The 16,918-nt window shown below is 42.5% G+C and overlaps 1 protein-coding gene across 1 annotated transcript in view; it reads right to left on the bottom strand.

The window, feature by feature from the left end:
* Positions 1-16,918, bottom strand: part of camk1da (calcium/calmodulin-dependent protein kinase 1Da) — a 426,293-nt gene that overhangs the window by 83,367 nt on the left and 326,008 nt on the right. The window contains exons 4-5 of the mRNA XM_041203439.1: positions 16,454-16,592; positions 12,854-12,980 (exon numbers count right to left, since the gene is read on the bottom strand). Coding sequence (XP_041059373.1) covers positions 12,854-12,980; positions 16,454-16,592 — 266 coding nt within the window. The remainder of the gene's footprint in view (positions 1-12,853; positions 12,981-16,453; positions 16,593-16,918) is intronic.

The following is a 16,918-nucleotide window of genomic DNA, read 5'->3' as shown; positions in this document are numbered from 1 at the left end:
ACTGTCTTACATAAGTTCAGCATAACCTCCTTGCTCTTGTACTCTATGCCCCTATTAATAAAGCCCAGGATACTGTATGCTTTATTAACTGCTCTCTCCACCTGTCCTGCCACCTTTGATGATCTATGCACATATACATCCAGGTCCCTCTGCTCCCTAATTCCCTTAAGAATTGTACCACTTATTTTATATTGTCTCTCCATGTTCTTCCTACCAAAATGCATCACCTTACACTTCTCCACATTGAACTTAATCTGCCACCTATCTGCCCACTCCACCAACTTGTCTATGCCCTTTTGAAGTTCTACACTGTCCTCACAGTTTACAATGCTTCCAAGTTTTGTATCATCTGCAAACTTTGAAATTGTCCCCTGCACACCAAGATCTAGATCATTAATAAAAATCAGGAAAAGCAAGGGTCCCAATACTGACCCCTGGGGAACTCCGCTACAAACCTTCCTCCAGCCTGAAAAATACCCATTGACCATTACTCACTATTTCCTATTACTCAGCCAATTTTGTATCCACATTGCTATTGCCTCTTTTATTCCGTGGGCTATAACTTATCTCACAAGTCTGTTGTGTGGCACTGTATCGAATACCTTTTGAAAGTCCACGTACACCACATTGTTAGGAAATAGAGACAGTTTAAGTAAATTATTTTATATTTGTGGGTGTTAAGGATGATTTTTAGCTTTAAAGTTTAAGTTTGATTTGTATTTCTGTATTTGTGTGTTAAGGTCAAATTGTGTTTGAGTTTCACCTTAAAAGGTGCTTTCATTTCTAATGAGAGTTTTATGACTGTAGGCTAAGTTAAGCAAGCAAGAGTAGAAAAAAACAGTGCTGTTATCTAGCAACAGGAGTCCAGAGAGTAGGTCCCTCCCACAGACACACACAGAAGAGAAACAGCAATTTATTTTGGAAGCTGTTTGAGTTCAGTAGCTGCCAGAGAGAGACTAGAAAAGAGGACAGATAGTCAGTCCCAAACTAAAGAAAGGACCCCAAAATCCAGGGGAGTGGAATAGGAGGAAGTCCCAAGTAGACTTTCTACTCAAAGGAAGGACAGGAACCTGGAAAACATTCTGTTAATGAAGTTAAGAGTGAGGGGCAGAGGGAAAGGCTTCAATTTTCAGATTTAAAGAGAAAAAAGCTGCAGAAAGCAGAGTTAAAGTGAGAACAGCTTGCAAGAGGCAAGAAGGTCCAAAGAGACAACTGAAGGTTTGTAACCCTTTGCAATGGGCATGTGAAGCAGTGGTACTATTGGCAGCTGAGAGAGAGTGTGTGGAAGACAGCTTGAATGTATGTGATGTCCCAGGGGAGAGGAACATCGGAAGGAGAGCTGGAGGTGAACCCTCGCAGAAGGCATCTGAGACAAAGCACTGATTTCAGAGAAGATTCCAAAGCGAGTTCTTAGAGAAAGAAGATTGGAAACCTTCGTGTGAAAGACAGAATTCAGTGAGGCTGGTTGGCTCATGGTGTGACAAGCGTTTGGGGGAAGTTGAGGAGAAATCCATAGCATCTGGTTGAGGTGGCATCTGTCACTTCATTTCAGAGTGTGGTGTGTCTGGCCACAGGGTGTGTACTTACTGTGAACATTAGAGCATAAGATAGCTCTTGTAACTTGTGTTATCCTTACAAATCTGTATATATCTGTAAAGTTATAACTGTCAGTGAAGGAATATGTAATATAGCTCATACTTTCTTGTTGAATCAATGTTTTATTCTTTTTGTTAAAAGTTCATCAGCTGACTCCTGTGACTCTGTTCAGTAGCTACTCTCCATGTATGTAAGCAAAGAAATAAAAAGTTAGGATCTATCAAGTTGCGTTCCACCCTGGGGTTAGGCTTGTTCAGGGTAACCTCAGCTAGGGATCATGACAACATCAACAGCATTACCCTTGTCAACCCTCTCTGTTACCTCTTCAAAAAACTCCAGCAAGTTAATTAAACATGATTTCCCCTTTAGAAATCTGTGCTGTCCTAATCAACCCATGTTTTTCCATGTGACTATTAATTCTATCCTGAATAATTGTTTCTAGAAGCTTCCCCGCTACTTAAGTTAAACTGACTGATCTGTAATTGCTGGGTGTATCCTTACAACCCTTTTTGAACAAGGGCGTAATGTTTGCAAATTCTCCAGCCCTCTGGCACCTCCCCTGAGTCTAGGGAAGACTGAAAGATTATGGCCAGTGCCCCTGCAATTTCCACTCTCACTTAAGCCATTAAGTTGGATGATTCCAGTAGAGATGACTTTGGCAGTTGAGCACTAGGTTTGGACATTCTTGGTTCTGCAGGTTAACTGAAAGAAGTTGTTCTGTTTCCTTTTCGACTGTGGGTTTGCTGATTTGTGGCTTGATCCAGCAATCAGAGAGGGACGTTTTACCTGCAAATGCAGGGATACCTAGTTGGTGTTCTTTAGCTCACTAACACCAGAACAGAATACCAAAACTAGCATACAGAGAACAGGGTTGCAGTTGGTTTTTGACCCATTTTCTTGTGTATTCCTGGAAGGGAAAAGCAAACATGTCCTTCACCCAAAAACTGCTTTCTTTCAACTCAGCTCATGTCCACAGTCTGGGATATAACTCAACAGGAGATGGTTTCTGCTAAGATGGTAACCAGCCTTCATTATCTCTGCAACCACAGGAGATTACAGTTCAGTTTTAGCATTACATCTCCTCCTTTGAAGTGTCTCTGTCTGAAGGAGACTTTGACACCTTTTAGGTGTGACGTCCCATTCTCTCTGGACTAGTTGGTCAAGTGTAATCCACATGGAAATTTTCCAGCAAGTGGTTACTTCACAGTCTCAGCCAGCTTTTACTTGTATGTCCTTTTCTAAAAAATGCATGTCTTACTTAAAAGTTCAGGATGTCCATAAATAATTTGGGGCTATGATCCATGGTCATGACACTTCCTGCAATATTCTTGAATGCACCTCATCTGGTCCCGGAGCCTTGTCAACTTTAAGTACCGAGAATTTATCCAACACTTCCTCCTAATCAATTTTGAACCCTTCTAGTGACAGAGTTTCCTTCTCCATCACCATGGCCAGGGTAGCATCAACTTCCTTGGTAAAGGCAAATGCAAAGTATTCATTTAACACCTCAGCCATACGCCCTGCCTCCATGTGTAGATCCCCTTTTAGGTCCCTAATCGGCCATACTCCTCCTTTTACCACCCTTTTACTATTTACGTACTGATAGCAGACTTTGCGATTACCCTTTGTGTTAGCTGCCAGTATTTTTCCATAATCCTTCTTTGTTTCTCTTATTTGTTTTTTTCACCTCCTTCTGAACCTTCTGTATTCAGTTTGGTTCTCAATTGTTTTTGCTACCTGACACCTGTCATAAGCACATTCTTTCTTCTTTATCTTAATTTCTATGTCCTTTTACATCCAGGGAGCTCTGGATTTGTTTGTCCTACCTTTCCCTTTTGAGGGAATATACCATGACTGTGCCCAAACCATTTCTTTTTTGAAAGTAGCTTATGGCTCAGCTACAGATTTTCCTGCCAACCTTTGGTTCCAGTCTATCAGGCTCAGCTCCGTTCTTGCTCCATTGAAGTCGGCTCTCCCCCAGTTAATTATTCTTACTCTGGATTGCCTATTGTGCTTTTCTACCTTCATCCTAAATCTTACGATACAATGATCACTGTCTCCTAAATGTTCCCCCACTGACACTTGATCTACTTGTCCCAGCACAGCCCCAAGGACCAGGTCCAACAGTGCATCCTTTCTTGTTGGACTGGACACATACTGCTGTAGAAAATTCTCCTGAACATATTATATGAATGCTTGCCCCTCTCTGCCCTTTACACTACCACTGACCCAGTCTACAGTCGAGTAATTCAAGTCCCCCATTATAACTTCTCTATAATGTTCACACCTCTCTGTAATTTCCCTGCAGATTTGTTCCTCTACGTCCTTCCCACTAGTTGGCGGCCTATAGACTACACCAAGCAACATAATTGCACCCTTTTTGTTCCCTAGCTTTAGCCAAACCGATCTGTCCTTGATCCCTCGGGGACATCCTCTTTCTCCAGCTCTGCAATGCTTTCCTTAACTAATACCGGCACCCTTTCTCCTTTTCTTCCTTTGCTGTGTTCTCTGAACATCTTGTAGCCAGGAATATATAACACACAGTCCTGCCTTTCCTTGAGCCAGGTCTCTGTTATTGCCGTGACATTTTAAAAAATTATTCATTCATGAGATGTGGGCTTCGCTGGCTGGGCCAATATTTATTGCCCATCCCTAGTTGCCTTTGAGAAGGTGATGGTGAGCTGCCTTCTCGAACCGCTGCAGTCCATGTGGTGTAGGTACACCCACAGTGCTATTAGGGAGGGAGTTCCAGGATTTTGACCCAGTGACAGTGAAGGAACGGCGATATATTTCCAAGTCAGGAAGGTGAGTGACTTGGAGGGGAACTTCTAGGTGGTGGTGTTCCCATGTGTCTGCTGCCCTTGTCCTTCTAGGTGGTAGTGGTCGTGGGTTTGGAAGGTGCTGTCTAAGGAGCCTTGTTGAATTCTGCAGTGCATCTTATAGGTGGTACACACTGCTGCCAATGTGCATCAGTGGCAGAGGGAGTGAATGTGGATGTGGTGCCAATCAAGCGGGCTGCTTTGTCCTGGATGGTGTCAAGCTTCTTGAGTGTTGTGGGAGCTGCACTCATCCAGGAATGGGGAATATTCCATCACACTTCTGACTTGTGCTTTGTAGATGGTGGGTAGGCTTTGTGGAGTCAGGAGGCGAGTTACTCGGCACACAATTCCTAGCCTCTGACCTGCTCTTGTAGCCACAGTATTTATATGGCTGGTCCAGTTCAATTTCTGGTCAACAGTAACCCCCAGGATATTGATAGTGGGGGATTCAGTGATGGTAATGCCATCGAACATCAAGGGGCGATGGTTAGATTCTCTCTTGTTGGAGATGGTCATTGCCTGGCACTTGTGTGGCGCGAATGTTACTTGCCACTTGTCTGCCCAAGCCTGGATATTATCCAGGTCTTACTGCTTTGGACATGGACTGTTTCAGTATCTGAGGGGTCGCAAATGGTGCTGAACATTGTGCAATCATCAGTGAACATCCTCACTTCTGACCTTATGATGGAAGGAAGGTCATGATGAAGCAGCTGAAGATGGTTAGGCCTAGGACACTACCCTGAAGAACTCTTGCAGTGATATCCTGGAGCTGAGATGATTGACCTCCAACAACCACAACCATCTTTCTTTGTGCTAGCTTTTGCCCCTGATTCCCATTGACTCCAGCTTTTGCTAGGGCTCCTTGATGCCACACTCAGACAAATACAGCTTTGACGTCAGGGGCAGTCACTCTCACCTCACCTCTAGAGTTCAGCTCTTTTGTCCATGTTTGAACCAAGGCTGTATTGAGGTCAGGAGCTGAGTGATCCTGTCGGAACCCAAACTAGATTCCACCAGGGCCATAGTTCCACATGACAATCTGCGCATGCAACTCCCCAATCTTACTTACTGTCCTAAAGCTATTAATGTACATAATGTTATTGAAAATTATTATTTTAAAATAAAGGTTTAATCTGTGAGTGTGTCTATGTGTGTTTTAATTGGATTAAAGCCAGCTAATCTGGGTGCTTTGATGTATAGTAGCCTTGAGATGTAAACATAGAGGTAGAGAACATATGCATTTTGTTGAATAGGGCATTCAAAGTCTGGGGGTGAAATCTTGCACCTAGCTAGGAGAGACCAATTAATGTTTATATTACTAATAGAATTGGAACTATGAAAGGGGCTTTATTGTTAGAAGTGGAATTCAAAGGGCCTGGTGATACAATGAGAATTTACATTCAAAGAGAAGTGCTGGGTATAAGAGAAGGGAGTTTTGTGTGTGGAGGCAGAGGTATGTAATATCAAAGCAGCTGTAAGCCTACAACTGTCTGCAAAGGAACCAAAGTGAAAGGAACCTCATTTTGAATGTGTAAGGTGAAAATGCTTTGCCTGGTGTCTGCTTAAGTTGCCTTAGTGGAGATTAGTTTGGGAATTTGTTAAAAAGTTATGATAGTAGCAACTTGTAGCCATGTGTATATGTTTAACTTGTGTAAATTAACAAATGTCCCATGTAGTTTGATATAAAAACCTCTCGAGAACCGGTGGCCCTATTCCTGAATTTACAGCGGCAACTCAAAACATACCACTTGAAAATATAGGTTATGACAGTTGTTTAAAGTTTCCCTCTGGGATTTTAAATAACAGCCTTTACCAACTGATGTGTCATAACACTTACTATACTCCGTGCATTCACATACATGCACAGTAACCCTAATTTAGACTTCGCGACTTTCTTCCTTGCTCCTACTCCACCTATTAACTTACTATTCTCCATACTAGTGCTATCTGTCTCTCCCAATATTTTGTGCACCTTGGTATTCCTCTCTAATATCCTCTCCTGGTTCACACACCCCTGCCGAGTTAGTTTAAAGGTCTGCCAACAGCACTAGCAAAATGCCCCGCAAGGAACTCAGTCCCAGCTTTGTTTGGGTGCAACCCATATGGCTTCTACAGGTGCCATCTTCCCCCAGAGCCAGCCCCAGTGTCCCAGGAATCTACAGCCCTCCCTCCTGCACCATCTTTCCTGCCACTTATCTCCGTGCACTGCCTCAGCAATGGAATGCAACGTCCTTTCCAGGGGATTCCCACCTTGGATGACATGGGGCGATGACATCCGGCTGTCTAAGCAGCCAATCACATTAACGGATTTTCACAGACATGCAAACAGGAAACAAAAGGCAATGAAATAAAATCACTTTTAATTTGTTTTTACCTCAAGCAAATTAAAGACCGGGACATTCACATAAGATAAAGGTAGAAGCTAAAATATTCAGAAAACAAACTGCATTTTAAAAGCAAATTAAAAATATAGCTTAAAAATCTACTCATTATCTAACAGCAGTCAACAAATATGTTTTTAGGGCCAGTTCTGTCATTTATCAGATTTCATGAATCACATGGCTGTTAAAAATTAATCTTCTCATTGCTCCATTAAGTCCAAAGGACACAGACTAAAGGGATATGGTGGACAATTAGTTTAGTCACAGCACTGCCAGAGCTGGCTGGACTACATAAAGCCCTACTGGGTCCTGCTGTCACCAGCTAAAACTGCTCACTATTCCAGAATCATCCTGGGATGCAAAGGTAACTCCTAGCTTCTTTTCCTTACTTCAAACCGTCTTCTTAAAAGCACTTCTTTGTCTCCTTCACCATCACCTCCAACAATAAATGCGAGGAGCTCACTCTTTGTCACTAAGACCGAGGCAATCGGATCAGTTGCCTTTGTCAGTTCCCTCCCTTCCATTAATCCACTGGGCTAAACTTTCTCTAAGGTTCCTCGCTGCCCGAGCCCTGAACTCATATTTTTCTCTAGTTTTTTTCCCTATCTCCCTTCATGCCCTCTTTGAGCTCACCTTGTCCTTGAGATCTACCTCTGAGCTCCCTCAACCCTATTTCCCCTAAACTGGTGATCAAACAACTTTGCCTTCTGGCCATTAGGTTAGCCAATATTGTAAATGGTTCTCTCTCTTCAGGTTTTGTCCCTCTCTCCTTTAAATCTGCTGTGGCTCCTGCCCTGAAAAAAACCCTTGATGGCTCTGTCCTGACAAACTACTGCTCCATCTCCAACCTCCCTATCGCCAAAGTCCTTGAATGTGCTGTCACCTCCCAAATCCGTTTACATCTTTTCAGGAATTCCATGTTTGAATCCCTCCAATCAGGTTCCTGCACCTGCCACGGGACTGAAACGGCTCTTATCAAACTTACAAGTGACATATGTGACTGCGACAATGGTAAACTTCCCCTCCTTGCTTTTCTTGACCTGTCTGTAGCTTTTGACAAGATTGACCACACCATCCTCCTCCAAGGCCTCTCCACTATCATCCAACTGGGTGGGACTGGTCTCACCTGGTTCGTTCTTATCTATCTAATCCTAACCAGAGAATCACTTGCAATGACTTCTCTTCTCACTCTCTCACCGTTACCTCTGGTGCATCCCAAGGATCTATCCTTGGCTCCCCCACCATTTCTCATGTACATGCTGCCCTTTGGCAACATCACCAAATACACAACATCGTTTTTCACACATACACTGACGACACCCAGTTCCGCCTCAACAGCACCTCTCCCAACTCCCCCTGTCTCTAAGTTGTCAAACACCTTGACTGACATCCAGTACTAGATGACAAGGTATTTCCTCGAACTGAATATTAGGAAGATCCAAAGCCATTTTCTTTGATCCCCACCACAAACTCTGTTCCCTGGTTACCGATTCCAATCCTCTCCCAGGCAATTGCCTGAGGCTAAACTTTGGTGTCGTATTTGACCCGAGATAAGCTTCCAACTGCATACCCACACAGTCAGAAAGACTGGTCAGAATATTCCCGTCGGTAATTTGGGGGCGGGGCCAGCTCGCTGACAGGAAATGACCCGGGGTGACGTTGGCAGGAACCCCCGATGTCATCCCGGTCCCTTTAAATTTTCAGGAAGGTGGGCGGACAGAGAAATCAGCTGTCCACTCGCCGACCTGTCAATGGCCAATTGAGGCCACTGACAGGGTAATTAAGGTAATTAAAGGACCTGCCCGTCCAACCTTAAGGCTGGTGGACAGGCCAGGAGCTCCGGCTGGCTTCTGATAATACATGAAACCTCATCCACTGGCGGGATGAGGTTTCATGTTCCTTTTTAAGAACTTTAATAAATGCGATGTGATATTTATTAACATGTCCCATCTCGTGTGACATTGTCACATGAGGGGGACATGTTAATATTTTTATTTCTCTATTTTGTAACTTTTGTACACTGTCAGTAATCTCCCTGAGACAGCACTTAGTCTCAGGGAGCAGTGCACGAAAGAGCGCACTCTGACAGCGGGGGATTCCCTCCCCCCCCCTTGCACAGGAAGTGCATAGCGTTTCCTGTCGGGAAGGCCGCTGGGTGGGCCTTAATTGGCCCGCCCACTCAAAATGGCGCTGGGCCCTGTTTTGGTGACGGGGGTCGGCTGTCCGCTCACTGCCGAGCCGATGGGGCCCGCCCGCCCACCGAGGGGTCTGTTTCCAACTCTGTAACTCTGCCTGACGTCACCCCGTCTCACTTCAGCTGCTGCTGAAAGTCTCATTCATGCCTTTGACGTTGTTAAACCTAACTATCCCAATGCGCTCCTGCCAGCTTCCCATCTTCCATTTTCTAGAAAACTAAGCTCAACCAAAGCTTTGCTGCCTGTGTCCTAATTTGCACCAAGATCCCATCCATCCATTGGTCCTGTAGTCGCCGACTTACATTGCCTCAGGGTTAAACAATTACTCAATTTTAAAATCTTATAATTGTTTTTAAATCCCTCCATGGCCTTGCTCCGCCTTTTCTTTTTAATCTCCTCCAGCCCTAACACTGTCCAAAATATCTACACTCTACCAATTCTGACCTTTTGGCCGCCCCTGATTTTAAATCACTCCACCATTGGTGGCCGCGCCTTCAGCTGCTGAAGCCCTAAGCTCTGAACGTCCCACCCTGAATCTTTCGGCCTTTCAACCTTTCTTTCCTCATTTAAGATGCTACTTAAAAAGCGACACAAACAACTAATATTTATATAGTGCCTTTCATGTATTAAAACATCACAAGTTGCTTAACAGGAACATTATAAATCAAAATATGACACCGAGACACATCAGGAGATATTAAGTCAGATGACCAAAAGCTTGATCAAAGAGGTAGGTTTTAAGGAGAGTCTTCAAGGAAGAAAGAGTGGTAGAGAGGCAGAGAGATGTATGGAGGGGATTTCAGAGCTTCGGACTTTGACAGCTGAAGCCGTGTCATCAATGGTGGAGTGATTAAAATCGGGATGCTCAAGAGGCCAGAATTATAATACCACAGCTACCTCGAAGGGTTGTGGTACTGGGAGGGATTAGAGAGAAATGATGGGGCAAGGCTATGGAGAGTTTTGAAAACATGGATCAGAATTTTAAAATCAAGATGTTGCTTGACTGGGAATCAATGTAGGTCAACAGGGGTAATAGGGGAATGGTAACTTACTCAGAGTTAAGACATGGGCAGCAGCAGAACTTTGAATGACCTCATGTTTATGGAGGGTAGACTGTGGGAGATCGGCCAGGAGTGTGATGTAATAATTGTTATGATACAGGAGGTGGTATGTGCCAGTCAGACTAAATTCACAAGGGAAACTCGGCCACGCTATTGCAAGAGTTTTGCAATTTGTATTTGTTATGAGAAGATTTATGCACTAGAATCAGAAGTAATGAGTCCACTAACAACTTTAGAGATTTAAAAAATTAAACTAAAACATTTATTAACAAAAGAAAAGAATTTAAACACAACATAAGATTAGTTACTTGATATTATAATAAATCCCAAAATTCCTAATTAATCTGATTCCCAACTACACACCCACTTTAAGGCAACAGTCCAAATAGATTTTAAATTTATAAAAGCAATTCAGCAAGGTTACCACAGCATCCACTCGACAGTGGAATTCTAAAGGCTTTTAATACAACTTTAGTTACTGGATCAGCATTTCTTCAGAATGGCTACGACTTCTTCCAAGTCAGGTTCACGTGGTGCACATTTCCAGATTTTCCATGGTCACACCCCCACATAGCCTTTCTCCCTTCTTTATATATGTTTATCACTTTTTAATGTGTAAAATCCCATTGTTGTACATGTCTTTAGAAATGTATTTTTCCCATAATATTATAATCTTTCATGTTGTCAATATGGCTTTTTCCTTTTGGGAAAAATAAACGTATTGCTTTGCCTCACATATCTTGCCAGTTGTAAACATTACGCCACTCCTTTGAAAATCAAACAACTCTTTCACTTATCAAAAAATGCAAATTTCATTTGCACCGTATCTGTGGAGCCCTCATCCTAGCTTATCCATCTCCATTCCAAAAGTTCGCCTTACTTCTAAATCTTTTGACAATTTCAATCTTGTGGTCTAAGAGTCTCAAGTCTTAATTAAATTAGTCATACAGGCAAAGCCATTCACACTCACATCCATAAGCCTACAACCATATTAAGAAAAATATGATAGTTTCGTGATATAATTGAGTATATAGGTCACAAAGGTAAAAACCGATGGTTTCAACAGCGGATAAGCTGAAATGGGTAAAGTTGGGTGATGTTATGGAAATGAAAATAGCGATGGTGCAACTGTGGTTGGGGGCTCATCTCAGGGTTAAATGTGACACCAACTTTGTGACCAGCCTGGTTTAATCTCAATACTGTTGTCAGGGAGAGGGATGTAGTCGGCAGCTAAGGAATGGATTTGGAGTGGGGACCAAAAATGATGGCTTCAGTCTTCCCAATATTTAATTGGAGGAAATTTCTGCTCATCCAGTACTGGATGGATGTCAGATGAGCAGTCCGATAATCTAGCAGCAGTGGAGGAGGTGAGAGAGGTGGTGGTGAGGTGGAGCTGGGTGTCATCTGCGTACCTGTAAAAGCTAATGTTGCACCTTCCAATGATGTCATTAAGGGGCAGCATGTAAGTGAGGAATAGGAGTGGGGCAAGGATAAATTCTTGAGGGACAGCAGGAGCAGGAACATAAGCCATTGCACTGGCTAAAATTCTAAAAACCTAACTTTTTGACTAAGCTTTTGGTTATTTGCCTTCGTAACCCCTTATGTGGCTCAGTGTCAAATTCTATTTGATAACACTCCAATGAAATTCCTCAGGATTTTTTTACTGCAATAAAGGTACTACATAAGCGCAAGTTGTTGTTATCGTTGTTCTTGCTGCTCTGAAACTGACCAGCACTGGGTGCTCTTAGAGGCCAGTAGTGACCATCTTGCTGATTTTCCAACTCTCGCTGTGGGGAAGTGCCTGATTTCGCATTACCATCTGAGGTGACTCATTGAATGGCTGAACAGGCTTGAGGGGATAAATGGCTCCGATGTTGCTATGAGTCAGTGTAGCACAGGATGAACGTTATGATTTTGGCACATTTTGCGATATGCAAATTTGAAGCATCCACCGTGAGAATGTTCTGAAGGTGGTTGTTATAATGACATAATGGGAGGAGAGCTACAGCAGCACACGAAACCTTCGCTTCATGGTTTCCTGATGTGAAATTAAAGCTGAAGCCTTGTTATTCCAAGTTGTTAAATTGCCCTTTTATCATTAGGAAAACACTGACCAAAACAGTAAATTTCAACAGAGCAGAGGCAGAGTCACTTTGTGGATACCTAAAAACGTGTCTAATCCTTAGAATCAACAGCGATCTAGAGCAAAAACCTCTCAGATTAGAACTTTGCATTAAGATAAAATAATAGTCTACTGATGTGTAAAATGAAATGAAGTGTTTATTATCCCTCTGAAAATGCATTTCTAACGCTTCCAAACAGAACAGTAAAATACCTGCGCTGTACAGAAAGATACTTTCAAAGTGATAGCACAAATATTAACTCAGATTCAGACAATTTTCTCTGGGCAGCAAAATTCTCATGAAGGGCAAATTTATTACAGGGCTATAGGAACAGAGCAGGGATCATTTGAATAGCTCCATCCAAGAGGCAGCATGGGCACAATGGGGTGAATGGCCTCCTCGTGTGTTGTTTCATTCTATAATTCCCATATGTCACATGCATACAAACAAAGAATAAAATAGGAATGCAGTTGATCTTGTGGTGGCTGACATGTTGAATATGGATCTCTCTTGAGCTTTGTGTTGGAACAAGATCAGGCTTGGTTATAAGAAACATTCCAGTAGCTATGTTTTCTCCTTACAGGCTTGTTCATGTATTGAAATTCAATATGAAATCAGATAAAAGCTTTAGCATGCTTAGAGCTTTACCAAACTGCCCATTTCAAGCAAATCACTTACCCACATAGCCTGGGGTACCACATGCTGTAGACATAACATCTCCCGTGCCTTCCATTTTGGACAAGCCAAAATCGCTGATCATAATTTTGGATTCTTCATCAGGGCTGAAGTACAAGAGGTTTTCTGGCTGAGTAAAGATTTGAGAAGAAAAACACACAAGACTATTTTTAATTTTCTTCATTTTGGGGAAAGAGAAACGTTTAACAATTAGAAAATAAAAGTGGTATTATGCATAATTTTCTGTCTGAAGATGAACCAGCTGGTAAGTTGCATAGGGTCTATGGAAGGAATAGGAATGTCTTTTCCTGTTCCAGGATTTATTTGGAACAGGTGAATCCAGTTTCTGGAATGTTCTACAGTGCTGTCAGTTCCACCTAGCTGCCGTCAGGCCAAGCTGAAAGAATCCTACTTTTAAATTAAACAGACTGCAATATTAGAATTTATCGAAAAATGCATTTAGGGAATGAGTTCAATCATTTAAAAACATTGATCACAAAACAGTTAATAACAGCTAATGAAGGGTGCAGTAGCATCATTGTTATGTTGCTGGACTAGCAATCCAGGACCAAAACGCTGGGTTAATGATCTAGTGGAATGAGTTCAAATACGACCATGAGAGCTGAGGAATTTAAATTGAAATAATTAAATCTTGAATAAAAAGCTAATTGGCCATGAAACTAATGTCCTTTTGGGCAGGAAGTCTGCCATCCTCGCCCAGCCTCGCCTGTAGCAGAGTGACGCCAAACCTACAGCAATGTGGTCGACTCTTAACTGCCCTCTGAAGTGGCCGAGCAAGCCCCTCAGTTGTATTCAAGCAGGTAGCTCAGCACCAGCTTCTCATGGACAATCAGTCCTGGGCAGTGACAGCCACATCCCACGAACGACTCTTTAAAAAGCCTAGCTTTAACATTTATCTTCCTTCTGAGTTTGATTGCCAGTGTGGTTTAAATTCTGAGAGCATTAGGGGGCATGGTTGAGTCCATTTACTGAGGCTGGCAGTGTGAACTAGTGAATTAAGCATGCACACTTGAAGTAATATAATGATACTCAATACTAGGCTAATGGTCACATCTACTGATGCCAGCTGTGTTCAGACTATGGAATTTTCCCAAGTCAATTCTCCTCCTGTGATCATAAGCACTCACTGTTATCAGTAAAACAGCCCTAAGAGATGTTCAGCTTTTGGATGGATACTAATGGTGAGACTCTATAGCCACCGCATTTGTGTTACATGAGCAGGAACTAACACCTTAATAGGAAGGTGTTGCTGGCAGAAGGTGCTGCAGGAATTACTGTCTCACTGCTAAAATAATTGGATACTTTCACCTTTGTAACATCAACTATCTCTGCCCCTGTTCAGCCTATCAGCTGCCGAAACCCTCATCCATGCCTTTGTTACCTTCTGAAATGAATATTCCGATGTCCTCCTGGCAAGTCACTCACCTTCCAAAACTTCAGCTCAGTGAAAGCTCTGCTGCTTGTATCCTAGCTCGCACCAATCCCCCATTCATCCATTACCTCTGCACCTGCTGACTTATGTTGGCTCCCGGTTTAGCCACGCCGCAATTTTAAAATGATCATCCTCACTGTCAAATCCCTCCGTGGGCTCCTCGCTCCACTCCATCCCTGAAACCTTCATCATTCCCAATATCCTTCGAAACATTGGCTTTCTTCCAATTCTGGATTCTGCACATCCCCTATTTTAATCGCTACACCACTGGCAGCTTTGCCTTCAGCTGTCTCAGCCCTTGGTTTTGGAACTCTCTCCCTAAACCTCTCCACTTCCCTAGCTTCTCTCCTCCTTTACAACACTCCTTAGAACCTTCCTCTCTCTTACTCTAATATGTCTTTTTGTGGCTTGGTGTCAAATTTTGTTTGCTAACACTGCTGTGAAGTGCTCCTGGACCTTCCACTGTATGAAGGATGTTTTGTAAAAGGGAGTTGTTGTTATACAGATGTAGCTCAGGACTACGGAGTTAACCTATCAGATTCATTTACCATTTTAAGACATATGGGCCTGAGTGAATTCACAAGGATTGGGTGGATTGCTGGAAGCTCATCATGTGAAAGGAGCAACATCCTGAGTTCTGGCAGCTCTCTGACCGCAGTGTGAGATTGCAACATCTAAACAGGAGAATTACATTGATACTGAATCACTGGTACTGCTGGGCTGGCCCACAAAAAATTAGCGGAGACAAAGCAAATTCCTGCTGGGTCAATTTTAAATTTCTTCCATTGTATCAATCATTACAGATTACCTAGGCTCTGGTTAATTTTGAAATTAATCTTAGATGATCTGATCTTTGAGTAATTTTACTTTACAAAGACCTTTTGTAACAGTCATTAGGCTAAAAGATCATATCATCATAGCTGTACAAATATGCTGCATCAAGTTACAACAGGACATTATTCTTGACATACAGGACTAACAAGATACAACAGTGATGCTGATGATTGAAGGTATGTTAGCAACATGATCCAGTGTGGCAGGATTATCACCATATTCAAAAAAATCTTGGCTCAATCTCTTATATTGGAATTGAGTTGAGAAGTGACAGTCTCCATATGCTGGCTGTATCTGATGGAATAACATTTCTTCCACAACTTTATGCATAATTTCTTCCGGAAGTCAGAACAAATCTCACTTCGAACATTTAATGATTAACAAATTTAGAATAAATTTGACAATTTCTTAAGAAAAAAGACTTGCATTTATAATAGCACTTCTAATAATCTGTGGACATTGCAAAGCACTTTACAGCCAATGAAGTATTTTTACAGTGTGGTCATTGTTATAACATAGGGAATGTGGCAGCCAATCTGTACACAGCAAGCTCCCACATTGTGATAATGATAAGATAATCTGTTTTCGTAATATTGATGGAGGAATAATTATTGGCCAGGATACTGGCTCTTCTTCAAGATGCTATGGGATATCTTATATCCACCTGAGAGCCTTGGTTTAATGTCGTTTCTGAAAGGTGGCACCTCTGACAGTACAGCACTCCCTGAGCACGGCACTGGACTGTCGGCCTAGGTTTTTGTGCTCATGTTCTGGAGCACAGCCTTTTGCTCGGAGATGAGGGTGATTCTAGCTGAGCCTTAGCTAATCCTGAGAGTCAAAGGCAAGTTAGCAAGGTGATTCTGACTGATTGCATGTATATGTTAAGTTTTGTGTGTGTTAGCTTTCATGAATCAATATGGATATTTATCAGGTCCCCTTGACCTTTGGAGATGCAGGAAGCTTCTAGAATTGGTGGTGACCCTGCATAAACAAGTTCCACCATTTTCTGGAACATTCTGCTGGTTTCGCAGCAGGGTTACAGTGGAAGCCTGGTTAAGCTCATGAGAAATTTCACAGTTAATGTGTTCATGGAGATGAAAGAAATTAGAAGATGGAAAATACCAAGAGGACTGCTATTTATTGGTTGTAGCTTTTGTACAGGGAAAATCATTAGGAAATATTTAAAAGACATGAACATTAATCCTTCTGTAAAGGTCACTTTAGGTTGTAACCTTCTGCTTATCACGGCTTCTAGCAACGCAAGGCTTTGTTTATCTATTAAACAGGCAAGTCGGAACAGGACATCAAGAACCTACCTTCAAGTCTCGGTGAACAATGCACATTTTATGTAGATACTGCACAGCGTCCAGTACCTGCCGTATCAGAGTGCTGGCATCCTTTTCTGTATAAAACCCTTTCTCCACAATCCTGTCAAACAACTCCCCTCCCGACACCCTGGAAAACAAGCAGAAAAGGAGATGTATGCGAAATACAAAACAAAAGAAAACTTGCTTTTTTATCTAAACATAAACCCTGTTTTTACTGGGATGGGGATTTCGTTTGTTGTGTGACGGGTGCAAATCTTGCTAAAGAGTCTTCAAACCAAACGGCTGGGAAAGCCACGTTAGAATCACCAAATGGTTACAGCACAGAAGGAGGCCATTCGGCCCGAAGAGTGCATGCTGCTCCTCTGCAACAGCAACTCAGCTAGTCCCACTTCACTGCCCTTTTCCTACAGCCTTGAAAATTTCATTTCTTCAGGTACTTAGCTAATTCCCTTT

Source organism: Carcharodon carcharias, chromosome 13 (assembly GCF_017639515.1).
Source record: "Carcharodon carcharias isolate sCarCar2 chromosome 13, sCarCar2.pri, whole genome shotgun sequence".
NCBI lineage: Eukaryota > Metazoa > Chordata > Chondrichthyes > Lamniformes > Lamnidae > Carcharodon > Carcharodon carcharias.
Note: the sequence above shows the minus strand (reverse complement) of the source record. Positions and strands in the feature narration are given on the sequence as shown.